Source organism: Gordionus sp. m RMFG-2023, chromosome 2 (assembly GCF_954871325.1).
Source record: "Gordionus sp. m RMFG-2023 chromosome 2, tfGorSpeb1-WG-v2, whole genome shotgun sequence".
Taxonomy (NCBI): Eukaryota; Metazoa; Nematomorpha; class Gordioida; order Chordodea; family Parachordodidae; genus Gordionus; species Gordionus sp. m RMFG-2023.
Genome location: NC_088776.1, coordinates 24,333,652 through 24,350,518, shown reverse-complemented (window position 1 = coordinate 24,350,518; position 16,867 = coordinate 24,333,652). Strand labels below are relative to the sequence as shown.

General features: G+C 25.8%; 2 protein-coding genes across 3 annotated transcripts; both read right to left on the bottom strand.

Moving 5' to 3' along the window:
* Positions 1-877: 877 nt before the first annotated feature.
* On the bottom strand, positions 878-15,226 carry LOC135923612 (uncharacterized). Of its 2 annotated transcripts, XM_065458457.1 has the most exons (12): positions 14,568-15,226; positions 13,943-14,049; positions 12,976-13,375; positions 10,659-10,865; positions 8,909-8,989; positions 6,100-6,168; positions 5,485-5,629; positions 5,094-5,194; positions 4,791-4,927; positions 2,838-3,107; positions 1,271-1,452; positions 878-1,168 (listed from the first exon to the last, which is right to left on the bottom strand). In XM_065458457.1, the coding sequence occupies exons 1-12, from the start codon at positions 15,079-15,081 to the stop codon at positions 991-993; spliced, it is 2,391 nt and encodes a 796-aa protein (XP_065314529.1). In that variant the 5' UTR covers positions 15,082-15,226; the 3' UTR covers positions 878-990. The 2 variants fall into 2 exon arrangements, with proteins under 2 accessions (XP_065314529.1, XP_065314530.1); XM_065458458.1 differs by lacking the exons at positions 878-1,168; positions 1,271-1,452 and adding an exon at positions 3,510-3,612 and having other exon boundaries at positions 2,867-3,107.
* Positions 15,187-16,292, bottom strand: LOC135924204 (NEDD4-binding protein 2-like 1; the record flags this gene model as incomplete). The annotated part of the gene is made up of 5 exons (XM_065459252.1): positions 16,150-16,292; positions 15,982-16,109; positions 15,853-15,941; positions 15,725-15,801; positions 15,187-15,679 (listed from the first exon to the last, which is right to left on the bottom strand). Coding segments are annotated over exons 1-5 (930 nt in total), but the record flags the coding sequence as incomplete, so codon positions are not given.
* Positions 16,293-16,867: the final 575 nt, after the last annotated feature.

Sequence of the window (16,867 nt, the reverse complement as noted above, 5' to 3'; positions counted from 1 at the left end):
TAATGCAACGAAATAGACTAAGATGGTTTGGGCATGTGGAACGTATGACAAGAGATGACTGGGTAAAGAAATGCACAATGATGGAAGTAGGAGGATCAAGACCTAGAGAAAGACCCAAGATGACGTGGACAAATGTGATAGCGGCGGATATGAGAAGCATAAATCTTACAAGTATTGATGCTCAGGACCGTCAAAAATGGAAAAGAAAAATCAGAGGGAAAACTGGCCTACCCGGGTAAACCTTGAAATCGCCATAAAACGGAGAAGAAGATTATTTAGTTAACGATTTTTCTTAGACCACGTTATGATCCATCGTTTGTGATATTACTTTCGCAAAATTTTTGTGAAGGCAAAAAGAAAATCTTTTTTTTTTATACTTTACATAATTTGTCGAAAAAAAAAATATGAAAATTCTATAAATTTTCATTTGATTAACAAATTTACTGGAGAGGCGATTACAGGAGAAGAAGCAACAATGTGTAATATATTTTGTTATTTAAATAATATTTTACATCTTATTAATTCTTATATAGATTTGTAATTTACCAATATAACCAAATCTATATAATTCTGATTTCCTCATACCTTTTGTTATTAATCACTATTTGTGATTCATCGCCATTTCTGATTAATCGCTTTGTAATTCTCATGCCGTACCCTCCTTGGTCAGGCCAGAACGAAGTATATTAGCAATAACAAATAAATGTAGCATAATTTAATAAAATATGAGAAAATGTGAGCCAATTTTATTATAAGGAATAATAAGGAGCAACCTATTTAATAATTAAAGGAAAATCAGTAAAATATTTTCTTTGTTATATAACGATCAATTCATTGATTTTCACATATATGTTTTTTTATAAATTATTTTTTAAAATTAGGATTCACATAATTAACTTTTTAAAAAATGTATGAAAAATTACGTACAAAAGTTTTTTGCATATTTAATAAAGACCAGAATGGGTTAATTTTAGTTATTTTCTAATCGGTTTAAGCCTTTTTAACCAAATAAAGAGTAAATGTTCCCGGATTAGTTTCTTCAAAAGGAGGATAATCTTTTGTGGTGAGATAATTTCTAACGGCGTAATTCAGACGTGAGTGCTGAGATGATTTAGTTTTGCCCCGACCAGTTATGACTGTCAATTTATTCAATTTGTATGATTCGAAGCTAATTTATCAGTGAATAAAGGCGATTATTATACATCAAATATATTCTAAAATTTAGTTTTTAAAAATTTAGAGGAGAAAAAGTAAAATTAACGTGTATAACTTTTTATTGATAATTTTGTCTTGTGCCCAATAAATGTATTTTTTAAGTACTGCCAACACTTCTGAAACATGTAAACCGTGTAAATCCAAAGTATTTCTAGGTTGTCCGTAATTATTAGTTCTCAAAATATTATTCACAGCTTTTTGGCTTTCTAATTTGAATTTTGTATCGTATTCCTTAGCCTTTTACGTATATTTATTTAAAAAAATTATAAAGTATCTTGATAAATATTTATTTAAGTAAAACTCATTCTAAATTAATTAAACATAAAAGATTTCATATGTGTCATTCTAAATATTTCCAGAGGTAAGTTTACCAATTTGGATACTGAAAATCCATTGATTCATATAGTTTGAGAACAAACAAAATTTTTAATATCGGATCAGATCATAGTAATAATTATTTTTAAATATATCGGCTGATATTTTGTAATTGGCTTGTCCGATGAATTAAATGACGGCTAAATTTTTTAGTTATTTGTAAAAAAAAATTTAAATTGAAAGATCTCATTTGCAGTTAATGTTCAAAGAAAACATTATAACTTCATTAGAGAAATCGATATTAGATATTTTAAGTTTTTTGCTTTAATCATATCACAACCTAGCCCATATATGTGTTTTAGTGGTCAAACATATCAAACGGGATGATAAGGATAAGATTTTTCAAATTTAATAGCTCTTAGTGTTAAAATTTAGCTTCCCCATATATGTAGTTGATACTTGTAATGAATAATATGGCTGAGGTGATTGAAACAAAAAACGTATAATGCGAAATATATATTCAATTGAAGTGATATCAGCGAAATCAGATAGGCCTCTATAAAACTGTATCGGTAAACTTTCCACTTATTAATATCTAAAGTCGGTATAATTTACTCAAATTGATTTAAATTAATTTTACTTTTTACTTGTGATTTTAAATATTCTGTTTTTTCTAAATAAAAAGAACATATCATACATTATTTTACTATATTTTGCATATAATTGTAATTAAATCCTAAATCTAATTATAAAAATAATTTTATGTGATAAGTTAATCTTGAAATTAATTTTTAACATATAAAACTCTTATAAGAAATCATTGTAATTAATATTGATTATAATTTAAGGAAATCTCTATAATAATTTCAATTGGCCTTTATCGAAACACATATTGATAATCAATATTTTTTTATACTAAGATAATAATTTCATCTATGGAATTAATATTAAATTTCAATTTTAGTTTTTGTAACTCTAGATTTATAAAAATAAAATATTCGTTATTGTTAAGATTAAAACTAGTATAAATGGGCAAATATTAAATATAAAAAATTTATGATAAAGAAGTACATCATTTTTTACTCAATCCAATAGCGTTTATTAAAAAATTCACAAATTAAGTTGTATGTTGTTCAGTTATTAACTTTCCCTCGTAGGTTACTTTTTCAGGGCATATATTATTATAAAATATTTTTTACAAAATTCTAAAACTTGATTTAAATTTAAAAAACTCGTATTTTTTTCAACCCTAATAATATCTGAGTTTTTAATGTATAACAATTTTTTATAAATTCGTAATCAATTACTGTTTGCCTGTAATATTGAGCTATGCCTGACCGAAAGAGCTTGTTGGTAGAGTTGGCCGATTGATCGGCTTTAACCAAATATTCGTTCTTAATTTTCTGAAATTCAAAAGCCTTTTCCCTCAAACAATCATATACTAAAGCTCTTTGATTGCCGACGACTTTATTGGAGGAACTAGAAAAACATTTGTTGTTGACTGTATCGACTAAATTTTTGTTTATGAGGGAGAGAACCTGAATCGATATGTCCCGGGTGGATAAATACTCGGGTTTCTTCACAATTAAATACATTTTTAATTTATAAAAAATAATCGAGCGAGAAAATGCGAAAGCTTCTTAAACATTAATTATATTAGTGGTACTAGGGATGAGCAAATTATTAAAAATTTAAAGTATCTAAATACAGATATCTTTTTAAATATAAGCGTTTAAGATACAAATATAAGATACTTTTTCAAAACGTTCATGAGTTACAAGATATAGACACTTTATAAAAAGAAGTGAAAAGGGAATCTAGATACTACTTCAAAATTATACTTTAAAAAATTGACATAATGTGAAACCTTATATTTTTGGACATTATGTTAAAAAATTATAACATAATGCTAAATGAAACATTTTATTTATATTAATTTCGCTTAATACATTTCACATAATTTTATAAATAGTAATTACTTTTTAATATAATTAGTTTCTCAAATAATTTATCTGACAATTTATGCATATTTGTTTGGCCTATTGACAAGGTATGCAAAGCTAAATAGCCGTTCAACTGGAGCTAAAGAGGGCAAAATAGTATTATAAAAAATTCTTTGATGTACTTATATTTATGTAAATTGTTGGTATCAAGACAATCGTCTTTAAAAATTTAGTATTCCCAGTTCAATAATTTCACTAGCCTAATTATTTTTAGAAGGTATATCATTAAAACAAAATCCTCTCCAATAAAAGAAGAGAATTTGTAGGCTGGTCAAATGTATTAATCTTGTCCTTCGTTTTGCAAATATTTTATTAACATTATTATCAATCTATTTAATTTTGAAATAAGGATTTGAAATTTTGCTTAAAAAGCCATTTATTCATAATTAAAAATATTTAAAATTTTTATATTCAACCCAATTTCGATGGCGAAAACATAAATGATAGCAAAAACATAAGCTGGTTTGAAGTAAATAATTTATAATTCTTTTTATAACAAATAAAATTGGACCAAATTCCCATAACAATTATTTGATCAAGCAACTTATCAATAACTATTGCTAAGGGATACAATGCTTTAGTATTTCCTAAAAATTTCTTTTAGACTAATTGGTGTTATATTAAAGCAGAAGAAAACTATAAGTTTTGAGATCATATATAATATTAAATATTATTGTTAATATTAATAATGGATTATATTAAAAAAATTTGAACAAATTATTATTTGATGAAATTAAGATGTTAATAATTAATGGTAGAAAATTCTATATAAGTGTTTAATAGTTTACTTGGATTTAAATAAAATATTTGACTTTTTAATTAAATAAACCTTTATATGAAAAGTTAAAAGTATCTGAATCTTTTGCATATTAAATAGTTAAAGATATAGATATTCATTTTATAAAAGTATTCAAGATATAGATATATTTTTAAAATGCCCAAAATGATACAAGATAATATATACAAAAGCATCTTGTATTTATGATACAAGTATTTGAGATATTGTTCAACCCTGAGTAGCATACAATTAATTATATGTAATAAATCAAAGCTAAGGATAGAAAAAACGCAATTATTCACATTATCCGCTGCCAAAGAGCAGCAAGTTTGTCGCGAAAATATTTGTACAAAATTACTAGATTGAAAACGAACGTTTAATCCCATTCATCGCTTTAATTTAAATTTAAAAATCATACGGCGCCATTTTATTTTGGTATTTCTCTATAACTTTTATAATTAATTGGTCCAAAACTGTACCTGACGATATATGTTTTCGATATATAATTCCCCATCTTCGCTATCTTGACATTCCTCTTCTTCGATATCAATTAAATCAACGGAATTTGGTGTTTGATTTGGATTTTCAATAAGCGCAGTTTTTACTTTCGGTTTTGCTGTATATTTGAAATTCAAAAATACAAATAATTTTATTTGCAAAACATATATTTTAAAGTAAATAAAAATTTAATAAAATATAATGTTATAAAAATAGGCATGATACTAAAATGATTGGTCAACTTAAAATAATTAAATATTGGATATTCATGTGATAATTTTTACTTCGTTTTAATAAATCGCAATAAGTAGGAGTCACATTAGAGTCAATGGTAAAAGGTACAAGTTGAGAATTCACAAAATCACTGACGGCCTCTAGATCAAAACTATGCATAAAAGTAATTGTATGTATTAAATTTTTTATTCAAATTTCAATTATTTTACTAACATTATTTGATAATAAATTTACTTTAAGTAAATTTTTCGCCTATTAATTATAGCACCTTTTTTTTAAACACGGTAATTATATTATAATACTAATTTTTAAAAATTGTATTGTAAGTAAATTGTTATTTAACATTTAGATATTATTTCAAATAAAGGATTTTAAACAAACAAAATACTAAACACGATTGTCTTAAAAGTGTGAATAATACTTTTAAAATTAAAACTATACTTAAATCCGGCAAACAATTCATCTAAAAGAGCGGAGTTTAATCCAGGAAATTGCCGAGTTAATAAATTTCTTTTAAGCAAGTTAGCTAAGCTTAAATTTGGTACGGTCTCCTTCAAATTGCTAGAATTATCCAAATTATTGATATCTTAATTTTATAAATAAATTAGCAAAAAAATATTAATTCAAGTCAAGGGCTGCAAACGGAAAAAGGGAATTCTAGTCAAAATAATAAAAAGCAAAATATTAATTATCTGAATGAGGAGTTTGATAGGTATGAGGGTAAATAAATCTAATAATTGCGATGATATCAAAGATAATTTTTCTCTTTCACTGTTTCTTGCTAAAATGATTAAATCATGTTTAATGAAATGAAAAAATGGAATGGGAATCGATTTTATATTTCGAAAAAAACTGAACAATCAATCTTAGCTTAGTAGAGGGCGTGTGACTTCTGTATTAAATATTAATGTAAGGCGGTACAATAGCTATATTGTATATTGGATTCGATGTTGATTGTATATTTAATACTATATAAAATTCTTTATTATATTTAAGCTGTTCATAACATATCATGCAATTTAAAAAAAAACATTCTAAAATAATTTAAAAGAAAACCTGAAATATGGCAGTTGTCCATATTGAAATCTTTATGTTTTTCTTCGTCGATTATTTGTGAGAGTGGTTCTTATTTATAGGGGAGTTGGATATATTAATTTAAAACATGCCTATTCCAAAATTATTCGTTATTCAATTCGAAATTCATGAATATCTTATTTATCGATTTGTTTATTGTGGAGTACTAAATTAAAATATTTTATTTTGTGAAAATATTTATTTTATCAAATTATAAATACTCATTACTATTATGCAGGGATCCAAACCGTAACGAATATCGGTTCGGATAAAAATAACGGTTAAAGATTCAGTCGGTTCGTAAAAAATAATAATATAGTTTTGGTTTGAACTTTTAAAGCCCGATTCAAACCTTTTCATGCAAGCATATTAAAATCATGTTAAGAAAAGATGATTTATTAAAATTTTATAGTTATTCTCTAAAAAACAATATTGAACCGTATACAATTTAAATATTTTCAAAATTCTCTTCTATCAAATTATAGCTATAAGAAGGAAGAATAAATTTTATGACTAACATCACTATATATGCTAGCTTGGGTATTTGATATCGTCAAAAATATCAATATATAATTCCCGATTTACCAGTAAAAACTGATTATCACTCATCCATAAAAGAGTTAAAATATCAAAAGGATAAAACCGGTTCATGCGCATTTTTATAGGTTCGGTTTAGGTCCGGGTGACAAATTTTTTAACGGTTCATGAAATAATCACGGTTTATACCTGTTTGGTTTGAATCCCTGATCTTATGTATCTCATTTATTATGTCACATTATAATTGGGATACAATAAATACTCATTTTCAAATAAAAAATTTCGCAGTTATGTTGTGAATCCCAATCAAATATTGCTCTAGCTCCATTAGTTCCGGCAATACCAGGGTTCAAATAAACTGGTTCCTTTCCTAACTTTTCGAAAGACACAAGATTACTCAAATATAAGTGTTAGAGACCTAACTATATTTAGCGACTAAAATACTTTGTTTAAAAAATTTCCAATTTCCTTTCATTTTCGGTAATTTTTTATTAAATACGAGTTATTTAAAATTTTTAAATAAGTTCATTAAATTAATATCAATTTATTTAAAAAAAAATGGAGCATTATATAGTGAGTTCGATGTGAATGCATATTAACATTTTTCGGTTGGGGAAAGGTCTTGTATGGAGGGATTGTAAAGCCTTTAGCAGCAAGATCAAGCCTACAAAGACTGAATTTCCCACAAATTTTGATCCCTCTTCTTAATTTGTATAAAAATGCTGATATTCAAAAAACCACCTTTACTTTTTCCAGAAATGAGAGGTAATGGATTTGTGAAATTTATAAAATATTTTTAAAAAATGTTGATCAAATAGGGCGAGAGAATGAGGCAAGACTTAAGTGAGTGGGCATAATATGTGAAAAATGAAATCTTGCTTGTCTTAAATAATTTTTTTAAATCAGTGAGTATTTGAGTAGGGAGTTAAAATATACTGCAAATCTCGAGTCTTCACCATTTAGATTAGGACTGTGCCGATATTAAATAAAGGCTGAGGTCGACATTTGGCGTTATTCAGAAATTTGGGATCAGGACGATTTTTTAAAAACCAATCCGATATTTTATATCGTTTTTGGTAATTTTATGATCGTAAAATATAAAATATTTTTATTTTACACATCATTTCATAATAATAATAGATATATAAAAGGAGTTAAAATTCAATGAAAATTTTGCCAACAGATGAGAAAGGTCTGGACAACTATTGGTGAAATTTCGAAGCTTATAATAATTTGGCCAAAATCTTTATTTAGCCATTTAACACTACATTCAACTATAAACACTATCCATATAAATGAGATGGTAATTTTCGAAGAATAAAAAAAACTACACATGATAATTTGTAAGTTGGTTCTTTATGAATAGAAAATATTGATTTAAACATTGGTTAAGGGAAATAATAATCAATATAAATATTGGGTCGGTGAAAGATTTGTGGATCGGCACAGCCCCAATTTATATTATTTCGAGTATAATCTCTATTTTTGCGTTTTGCAAAGTTAGGAATGACGCCATTTTGAAACTTGGAACTCTCACATTTCCGGAATTAATAAAGCTAAAGCAATAAAAATTTTATTGCTGCACTCCAACTTACTTACCATATATGCAAAATTTTATTTGCAAGAGGACCATAAAAAGTTGTCGATTAACAATTCATTATTTACTTCTTTTTATCGTTCCAATATAAGTTTTTTTATAAAGATAACTTATGTTATTTTAAAATGCTAATTAAATCTAAAATGAGTATAATATCATTTTTAGCTTTTATATGATATTTGAAATTTTATTAAAGCAAATTTCAGAATTGTCAAAATATCGAATAGTTTCATATGAGACCGGCCCGCTTAAACATATTTGTTATAGATTATTATCGTTAAAATGATATATAGTAAAACTTGTCTAATTTTGGCACTTGATAATTTGGGCAACTCCCTTGACCCAAATCCCTATTAACTACTATTAGTGAGTAAAAGGATCCTGATAAATTGAGATTGGTTACAAATGATGCTAAAATTAGACAGGTTTTATTGTATATTAAATTGCGGGATGGGGAATAATTAAGGAAATAATATTTATTTCATCAAAGAATTTATTTTAATATGGCAAAATCATCTTTTTTAAATAAATTTTTGTTTATTCTATTCTCTAAAATTTTTCCCATAAAAGTATTATTAAAAAATCAGATCTTTACACATTACAATACACCTCTAGTTCAAATTTAAAAATTATATAATAATATTTTTTAATAATTACTAGGGGATTTAATCAAGGTATTATGAAACATCTTGGTATTGAAGGCTGGGTTGAGATAACAACTGCAATCATTAGAAGACGCTAAATGATAATTAAATTTTTTTAAATGAATGCTAGATCGATAAAAATGTCCCGACCGAATAAAAAATATCCCTGAACAAAAAGACACTGGATAAAAATAAACCTGTACAAAGAGATATTAAAAAAAAATAACTCTTCGAAATAAAGAAGCATAATCACCTTCTGAGGCTAAATTTTTTTAATCAGGTTTTGATAATGTTTTTACCATATTGATTTCGAAAATAAATAAAAGAAGAGAAGCCTATAGATAAGGTTTAAATATTGCAAGAATTTATTTTTAAGAATAATTTGTTATAATGAACGTAAATTTTTATTTTCAAAATAATATAAACACTTTCAAGATAAGAAATATTTTATAAAGTCTTATATTTAGTTAGTGTTAATATACGCTAAATTAATAGCCCATTTCAGACTTTTGTCCATATCCTCCTCGTCATCGAATATATGTACAAAACGTAGCCATATCAAGCCATTTAAATTCATTTATTTTCTTACCAAAAACATGCCTTATATCGTTTTACTATGTTAATTGAATAAAATTTTACATTTTTTCTAAGCACTTTAAATTTATTAAGGGACAATTTTGTTCAGGATCTTTTGATCCGAGATATATCTGTCCTATTACCAAAATGTATTAAATAAAAAAATTAAAAGGGCTCAAGACCATCGGGTTGATTTCAAAATAAAGTAAAACATTTCAATGGGTCACCCTGTCGAATATAGTATATAAAACACTATGCGACTAAAAAACTTGGGACATTAATATTGCATCAAATTAAGTTAGGTCAAATGCTTTTTAGGGTTGGAAAATTTAATTTACTGTTTTTAATTAATTAACCTTTTGTTTATATTAAAGTAATTATATAAATGTAAAAATATTGTTGTAATGCTTACTGTACATTACAATTATTAAACAATAATACGGGTTAATATCTTAATTACCTCGAACCTTTATTGAAGATATAAATAATAAACGCGAAATTCAAATTTCCAGCATTTTTATGAAAAGTTTAGTAATTTTTTATGGAGATATTTTTTTCATTGATCATAATAAAAATTAATATTTGGTAAGTATAAACAATAAATTACCAGCATTAAATAGAAAATTGGTCAGATTTTTCGCAAAAAACAAAATTTGATTGATAAAAATTTTAAATTTGTTCTAAAAAAATGACGTTATTTAACAAGTTTGTTATAATTTTTATTTTTTGAAACTAACTTCCCCGAGCAGTTAATTTAAAAAGGGGTAGAGTTAGGGTTAGTTTATAATAAAAATATGAATGTATACTTTTATTTTATTAAGACAGTTCACTCAAGTTTAGATAAAATCCAAACCATTCAAAGGGAACTTAAAAAAACATTAGTAAGTGATTACGACGCTATCTCTCCCAATGCGGGGTGAAAACCTGATGCCGGCTAGTGGGGTGTGCATATATTAAATATGGACAAAGGACGTGATAGTAAATTTATTTTACTGATAATTTGTAAAAAAATTTTTACTAAATCAATTAAATTACTGAATGATATAATGAACAGCGAACACTATGATATTGATACATTATCATATTTTACTGGTAAAATTTAAAAAATACTGGCAATTTTGAATATAATAATATTAAAAAATTATATCCATCAGTCGATGCTTTAGATAAAAAGTTCAAACAAATACTTTGCAATGGAAAGCCTTGCCGAGCCAAATCCGCTTCAAAAAACCCACTTATTCCATCGTTAGTTGTGATATCAGAATTTGAATTCTCGTGGTAAAAGATTTCATTAAATGCTGGATCATATTCTTGAGCCGAAACCCATTTAAAATATAATCTTTGAGCCATGGATGTATCGATATCGATGGAGCGTTCAAAAAATTCTAACGTTTCTAATAAAGGGAGTGAAATTATTAGTTTCAAAATATTAATTGAAATTTAATTTACACAGGCAGAATCGATCCTATCATTTACAAGTAGTGCTATAATTGTTACTTCAAAAAAGAAACGCGTTACCGTTACTTTGTTAAAAAAGGAACGCCTGTTACTGCCTATTTAAAAAAGTAACAAGTAAAATTAAATATTATATATGTTAGCGTCAGTGTTTTTTTCAACTTTAGAGCACGTTTTTTTAATTTTAAAAATCGGATTTAACCGGAAATGTATTCCAGCATGTTTAGAATACCTATCTTATGAATTTTAGAAAATTTTGGCGTTAACCTTTGAGTCATTTATAATTTATAAAAGAAATCTAAGGAAAAACTAATATAAATTATATTAAGTTCAAAATGTTCATATTTATAGGGGAGGTATTCCAAACATGATAGAAAACATTTCCGGTAAAATTAAAATTTAAAAACGCGCTAAAAAAATGATTTAAAGTTGAAAAAATATGCCGGAAAAAGCATATTGACGCTAACATATATAAAAAAAATTTTCCTATATATAATAAATTATGCAAAAAAAATATTGTAAAATCTTTTATAATAATTTTTTTATATATAATTTATAAATAAAATAATAAAAAACAATATAAGATAAAATATTTTTGTAATAATTTTTCATTTATTTTTAACAATTGATTTTTAAAATTTTGGTAAGATAAACAAGAGCGCTTAGTGCTCAGCGCAGCTTTCACCGTGCTAAACACACGTTCAACTGGCGCAGAAGATGGAAGGGTTGTATTATATTTAATAAATAATAATTGGGGGAATTTATTAAAAATTAAAGAATAATCTTTATTTTGAAAAAAGCTTAGTTCATCATCAATCATTCAGATCCTTATCCAAATTTTTTTTAACCTTTATTAGAAAATAATCTGTACGTGTGTTGTTTTTTGAAGGAATCAAGTCTGCTCTTTTTTTATCAAATTCTTTTTTCAAACAGGGAATAAGTTCAAGCTTTCTTACTTCGTTGACATATAATTTTACCAGGGCCGATCTGATTTAAATAGGTGGTGAATTAATGATGATAATATATATATTCATCTTTATAGCTGTTTTTCACATCTGAAATAAAATATTATCAATTGTAAACAATATTTCAACTGTATACCTTTTATCTTTGTTCTTGCAGGATTGCATTAGTAAGTGGCTTGCAAAATGAAATTATTAAAGCCATTTTTTAAATATTATAATAGTTATCGTAAGAGTGAGATTTCCCAAAGGCATTTTTTCCTCTCTCTCTCTAAAATTGAAAGAGCCATTGGAACAGGTTCCATAACCTATAAAATCATATATATAGCCATTACAATATTCACCTATGAACGACTTGTTAACTCAAAATCTCTGTAATTTCGATTTCACAAGATTTATCAAATTTGTGGCTATTCTACTTAATAAGACTATCTATTATTCCACTGAGTTATAGAAAGAGTTCCATTTTTTATAACCAGTTTAATCAGATATCTTCCATTTTTTCCTAAAAAATGGCTGCATAGTTTTGGAGGATGTCCATGTTTATTTGATAATTGAGGTTAAGATATTTGAGTTGGGACACAATTAACATTTATTAAGTGTAAACTTCGTACTCTTAATTGGGTTTCATATTGGAGCTAAGGCAGGCTTAACTCATCTTCATCTGAAGAAAATATATCATATAATATTCTTTATAAAATAAATTTATATACATTGATTGATTCAATATTAATTAGATTAAAGACTGAAAATTTAACAACGAAAATTTAAAATAAAATGAAGTAACTTGTTAGTTGATGTGAATTATAAACTCGGCTTAAATTATTTATAAAATTTAAAAAATAAATAAAAGTAATTTTATAATACAATAAAATATGTTTTTCCCATATTTTTAAAGAAAAATAACAAAATAAACGCGTTACTCGTTACCTCTAAAAAGGAGGTAACGAATGACGTTCCTTTTTTTTAAAAAAAGTAAGGCTGTTACTTTATAACATTGTTTATAAGTATATTAAGGTGAAAATTTGTATAGTTAAACTAATCAAGATTACATAAGGTGCTTATGAAGAAAATGGAAGAAAAAAACCAGATGTAAAAGGTTTTGGAGGGATCTTATAGGTCTGTTGCATATTAATCAAAAATTCTTTATCAAGTACGAATGGAATGGTGACAGGATGAAATGAAGATATTGATTGTCTATCATAATTTGGGACTTGAATCTCGGCGATATTTAGTTCATCCTGAACCGATGTATCGATATTTAAGGAGTTAATCTGCGATAAATCTGAATTCGTGAGATGTGTAGGAACAGTGTCATATTCTTCTCCCTCTTTAGGATATGACTCGTCAACGTAATTATTTGTAGAAAAAGATGGCTGCAGTGAGGTTTGAAAATTGCTTGGATAAAAAGGTTTTATTTGATCAAGCCTAGGTAACAATTCGGCCATGGATTTTATTCCAGATTTTTTTGCAGTCCTTTCCTCTAACTAAAAAATTTAATTTAGAATGTAGAAGAAGAAGTTAAATCAAGAATAATAATTGCACTATAAATTATAAAATTTTGTACAAATCCAATGGCAATTAAATTAAGAAGATTCGAAAAATATTGAATTACTATAAAATTGATTACATTTTAATCTTACCAGTAAATTATTCGTGGGACTTAAATTTTTTAAAAAAATTGGGCTGGGATTGTCAAAAAATTTTTAAAATAAAGTTGAGAATATATAAAATACTATTCTTTTTTTGAATTAAAATAAAAGGATTCTTAGAATCTCTCTAGGATTATTATTATTATTTAAATTTTTCTTCAAATGTGTTCAATTTATATATTTCCATTTCGATTAGAAACATTGGGGAAGGCAGTACTGGGGTCAGGCCTAAAATTGGGCTGGGCACAAGTTTAAAAATAAATAAAAGTTTGTGCAGGGCCATGCTGGAGGCCAAATTTTTAATTTCTAGAGCTCTATTTGGTACTAGCTATTACTGTGCTTTATATAAAATATAAAACATTAGTTATACTAGATGTATTTAACAAACATTTTAAATAATACCTTTAAATTTGTTGAATATTCATCGTTATTTGTTAGTTTTATAGGGAATGTTGTGCTTAAGACTTGGTTACTTACCAACGATAATTTGTAATTTGGATTGTTCTCTTCTAAATAAAATTTATGAATATAATTTTAAAAACAGTTAAGATATTGAAATAAAAAGTGGTTCTAGTTCTTACTATGTAAAAAAAAGTTGTTCTGGTCAGCATTGTTAATTAGCCGATTTTATAAAATGACTACCTCAAGATTTTATCCAATCCTAAACCTCAAAATTTTGTTACTAGACTGCAAATTATGTGTCAAATTCAAACTTGTGTAATATATTTCTGGCTAAAACTTTAGTTAGACGTTATAAAAAATAGACCAGAAACTGGTACTAAGTTCTGTTAATAAATATATGAAAAAAAAATTGTTAAAAAATAAACCCTTTAAAATTGAACAATAGATAACATATAAACTTGTTTCACTTTTGTTAGAGCCAGAAAGTTTAAAAATTGGTTATCATTTTATATTTTAAGAGATTACAGGTTCTGGTTTCTAGATTTGTCCTAGTTTAGAGGGTTCCAGTTCAATTTTAAATATACGACAAAAGGATAGACATTTTTTTAAATTTTTTTCAAATTACCCAAGATAATATGAGCAGCTTGGCTAATCTGTTTGTTACAATTTTTGAATACAAATTCAATATGAGAACTATTGACTTCTGGAAACATAGATATTAAAAGCTTCATGTCATTTTCAATATAATCATTCCCTACTTGGTTAGTTACCTTGTAATTATGGGTTGATAAAGTATCTTTGGCAGAATATTTATCTATGGATTCATTATAATGTGGCCATAATTTTGAATCATTATTTAAACTATTAACATTAGTTAAAAGAGGATCATTATGACTAGAAATGGGTTGTCCTGATATGCAGAGAGAGTAATCTTGTGTTTTTCCTAAACAATTATCATAAAAGCCTTTGATGCATTTTTTTCCTTGAGTACTTGAAGCAATGGTATTTTTGTGACGAGTTTGGGTAAATGTATGATTAGCCAAACAAGTAGATATTGAAATACCTTGGCAGTCATTAATTATATTATTAGAACAAGTATTGGCAACAATAACCTTAAGTCTTTGCAAGCCTTTAACCATCCCAGAATTTATTTTGTAAAGGAGTTCAAAATCATATTTGTTTGTTTGAAAAGAAATATTTTTTTGAAAAACATCAAATTCAGAGATGTTAAATTTTGGTTTTAAATTTTCATTGTAAATATTATCAACTGTTTTTCTAGTGATATCTTTATTCTCAAAAAGCGAGTTTCTCAGAATATCAAACTTTTTAAATGATGTCTCAATATTTCTTAGATCTTTAACAACTTTTTTGATATCATTTTTTAAAGAAAGTGATAATAAAGATGTAGCTTTATTAATATATTTTAGAAAATCTTTTTTATCATTTATTAAAGAGTCATATGACTTTGATTTTGATAAAAGTTTGTGGATATTTTCATTAGGCAATCTTTTATTTTTTGTAATGATTTCTTTTTGATATCCCTGTGTTTGGGTATGGTAATCCATAGTATGAGTTGTTTTTTCAAAAACTTTAGAGTTTAAATTAGAATGCTTATTTATGTTGAGATATTTTTCTTGGTAAATTGAATAATGCAAATTAACATCCTTATCACTGAATTGTTCAAATTTAATAAACATTTTTGATAATGCATTTTCATTCACATTATGGGAATTTGTTCTAATTTATAAAAATTTTAGCTAATATTAAGAACTTTATAATTACTTGACTAATTGGTGTATATTCTTTTTCCACCAAGTGTTGGGTTCAGCAATATTGATTTTATAGCCATTTATATATGCCTCAATTTAAAAATTTAAGAAATATGGGTAAAAAATAATATTAAACTATACTAATTTTATATAAGGATCCATCTCCCATATACATATATTTGTATTATCAATTATAATAAGAGGTTCTTCGATAACTACCAACTCTTTTGCTATATTTAATTATTAATAAATTAGGGCAAATTTTTTAACTTCTTTTTTGATTCCAAGTGTGAGCCTCACTTAGTTGATTTATATTGTAATTGTAATTACCCTTATTGTCATAAAAAAAATCATCTGTGCTAAGAATCTTCCCAATTTTTAAGGTATTAACAATTTTTCTGATTAAAATCATGATATGGCTCATATATAATTAAATACCTAGCCAACGTTGTTTTACCACTACCAGGCAATCCTCTTAATATACATATACTTTTTTGATTATTATATAGATGTTCACTAATTTTATGTATTATATTATCATCTCCTAATCGTTCACTTTTTGAACAAGACCGAACTATCATAGGGATTATTTAATGATGACGCAGAAAAAAAGGCAAAGGAGAAATATCCTTTGATTAGATCAATGATTAATTGCCTTTATAGGTTTTAACAGATTATTCATTATCAGCAAAAAATATAAATTTATTCACCAATTATATATATATAATTAATCTTATCACATATCTAATTAACTATTTACCCTTACCCTATACCCTTCCTAGTAAAAGGTTTCAGAAAGAAAATTATTTATAACCGTAAATCGAACTAGTAAAACCAACTACATCTCTGTAGAGATGTATGCCTCTAATTTTTGAGAAATAATTATTTATTTGGGAATATGAAAGGGTTCTGCACTGAAACCAAACTTAAACTCTGAACAACCTAGAACTGATGATATCCAATAAATTTGTATTTATTATTTATTTTTAAAATAAATAGATACATTCTTAATTAATTAAAAAATGTGATCTGATAATTTGAAGAGATATGTTATTTTTACTATTAAGATTTATATCATAAAGTTATTCAAAAAGTATATTAGGTTGATTTTTAAATTTATTTTATTTAAAAAGCTGCTTGCAGCGTCTACATGACA

What these genes read in the sequence shown, in the direction of transcription:
- LOC135923612 (XM_065458457.1), bottom strand. Translation starts at nt 15,081, where the DNA reads ATGGTTAAAGGCTTGCAAAGACTTAAGGTTATTGTTGCCAATACTTGT. An exon ending in TCCAAAACCTTTTACATCTG is followed by an intron (nt 10,866 to 12,975) that starts GTTTTTTTCTTC and finishes TCCCTTTATTAG; the next exon opens with AAACGTTAGAATTTTTTGAA. An exon ending in TCGAAAACATATATCGTCAG is followed by an intron (nt 3,108 to 4,790) that starts GTACAGTTTTGG and finishes TTAATTGTGAAG; the next exon opens with AAACCCGAGTATTTATCCAC.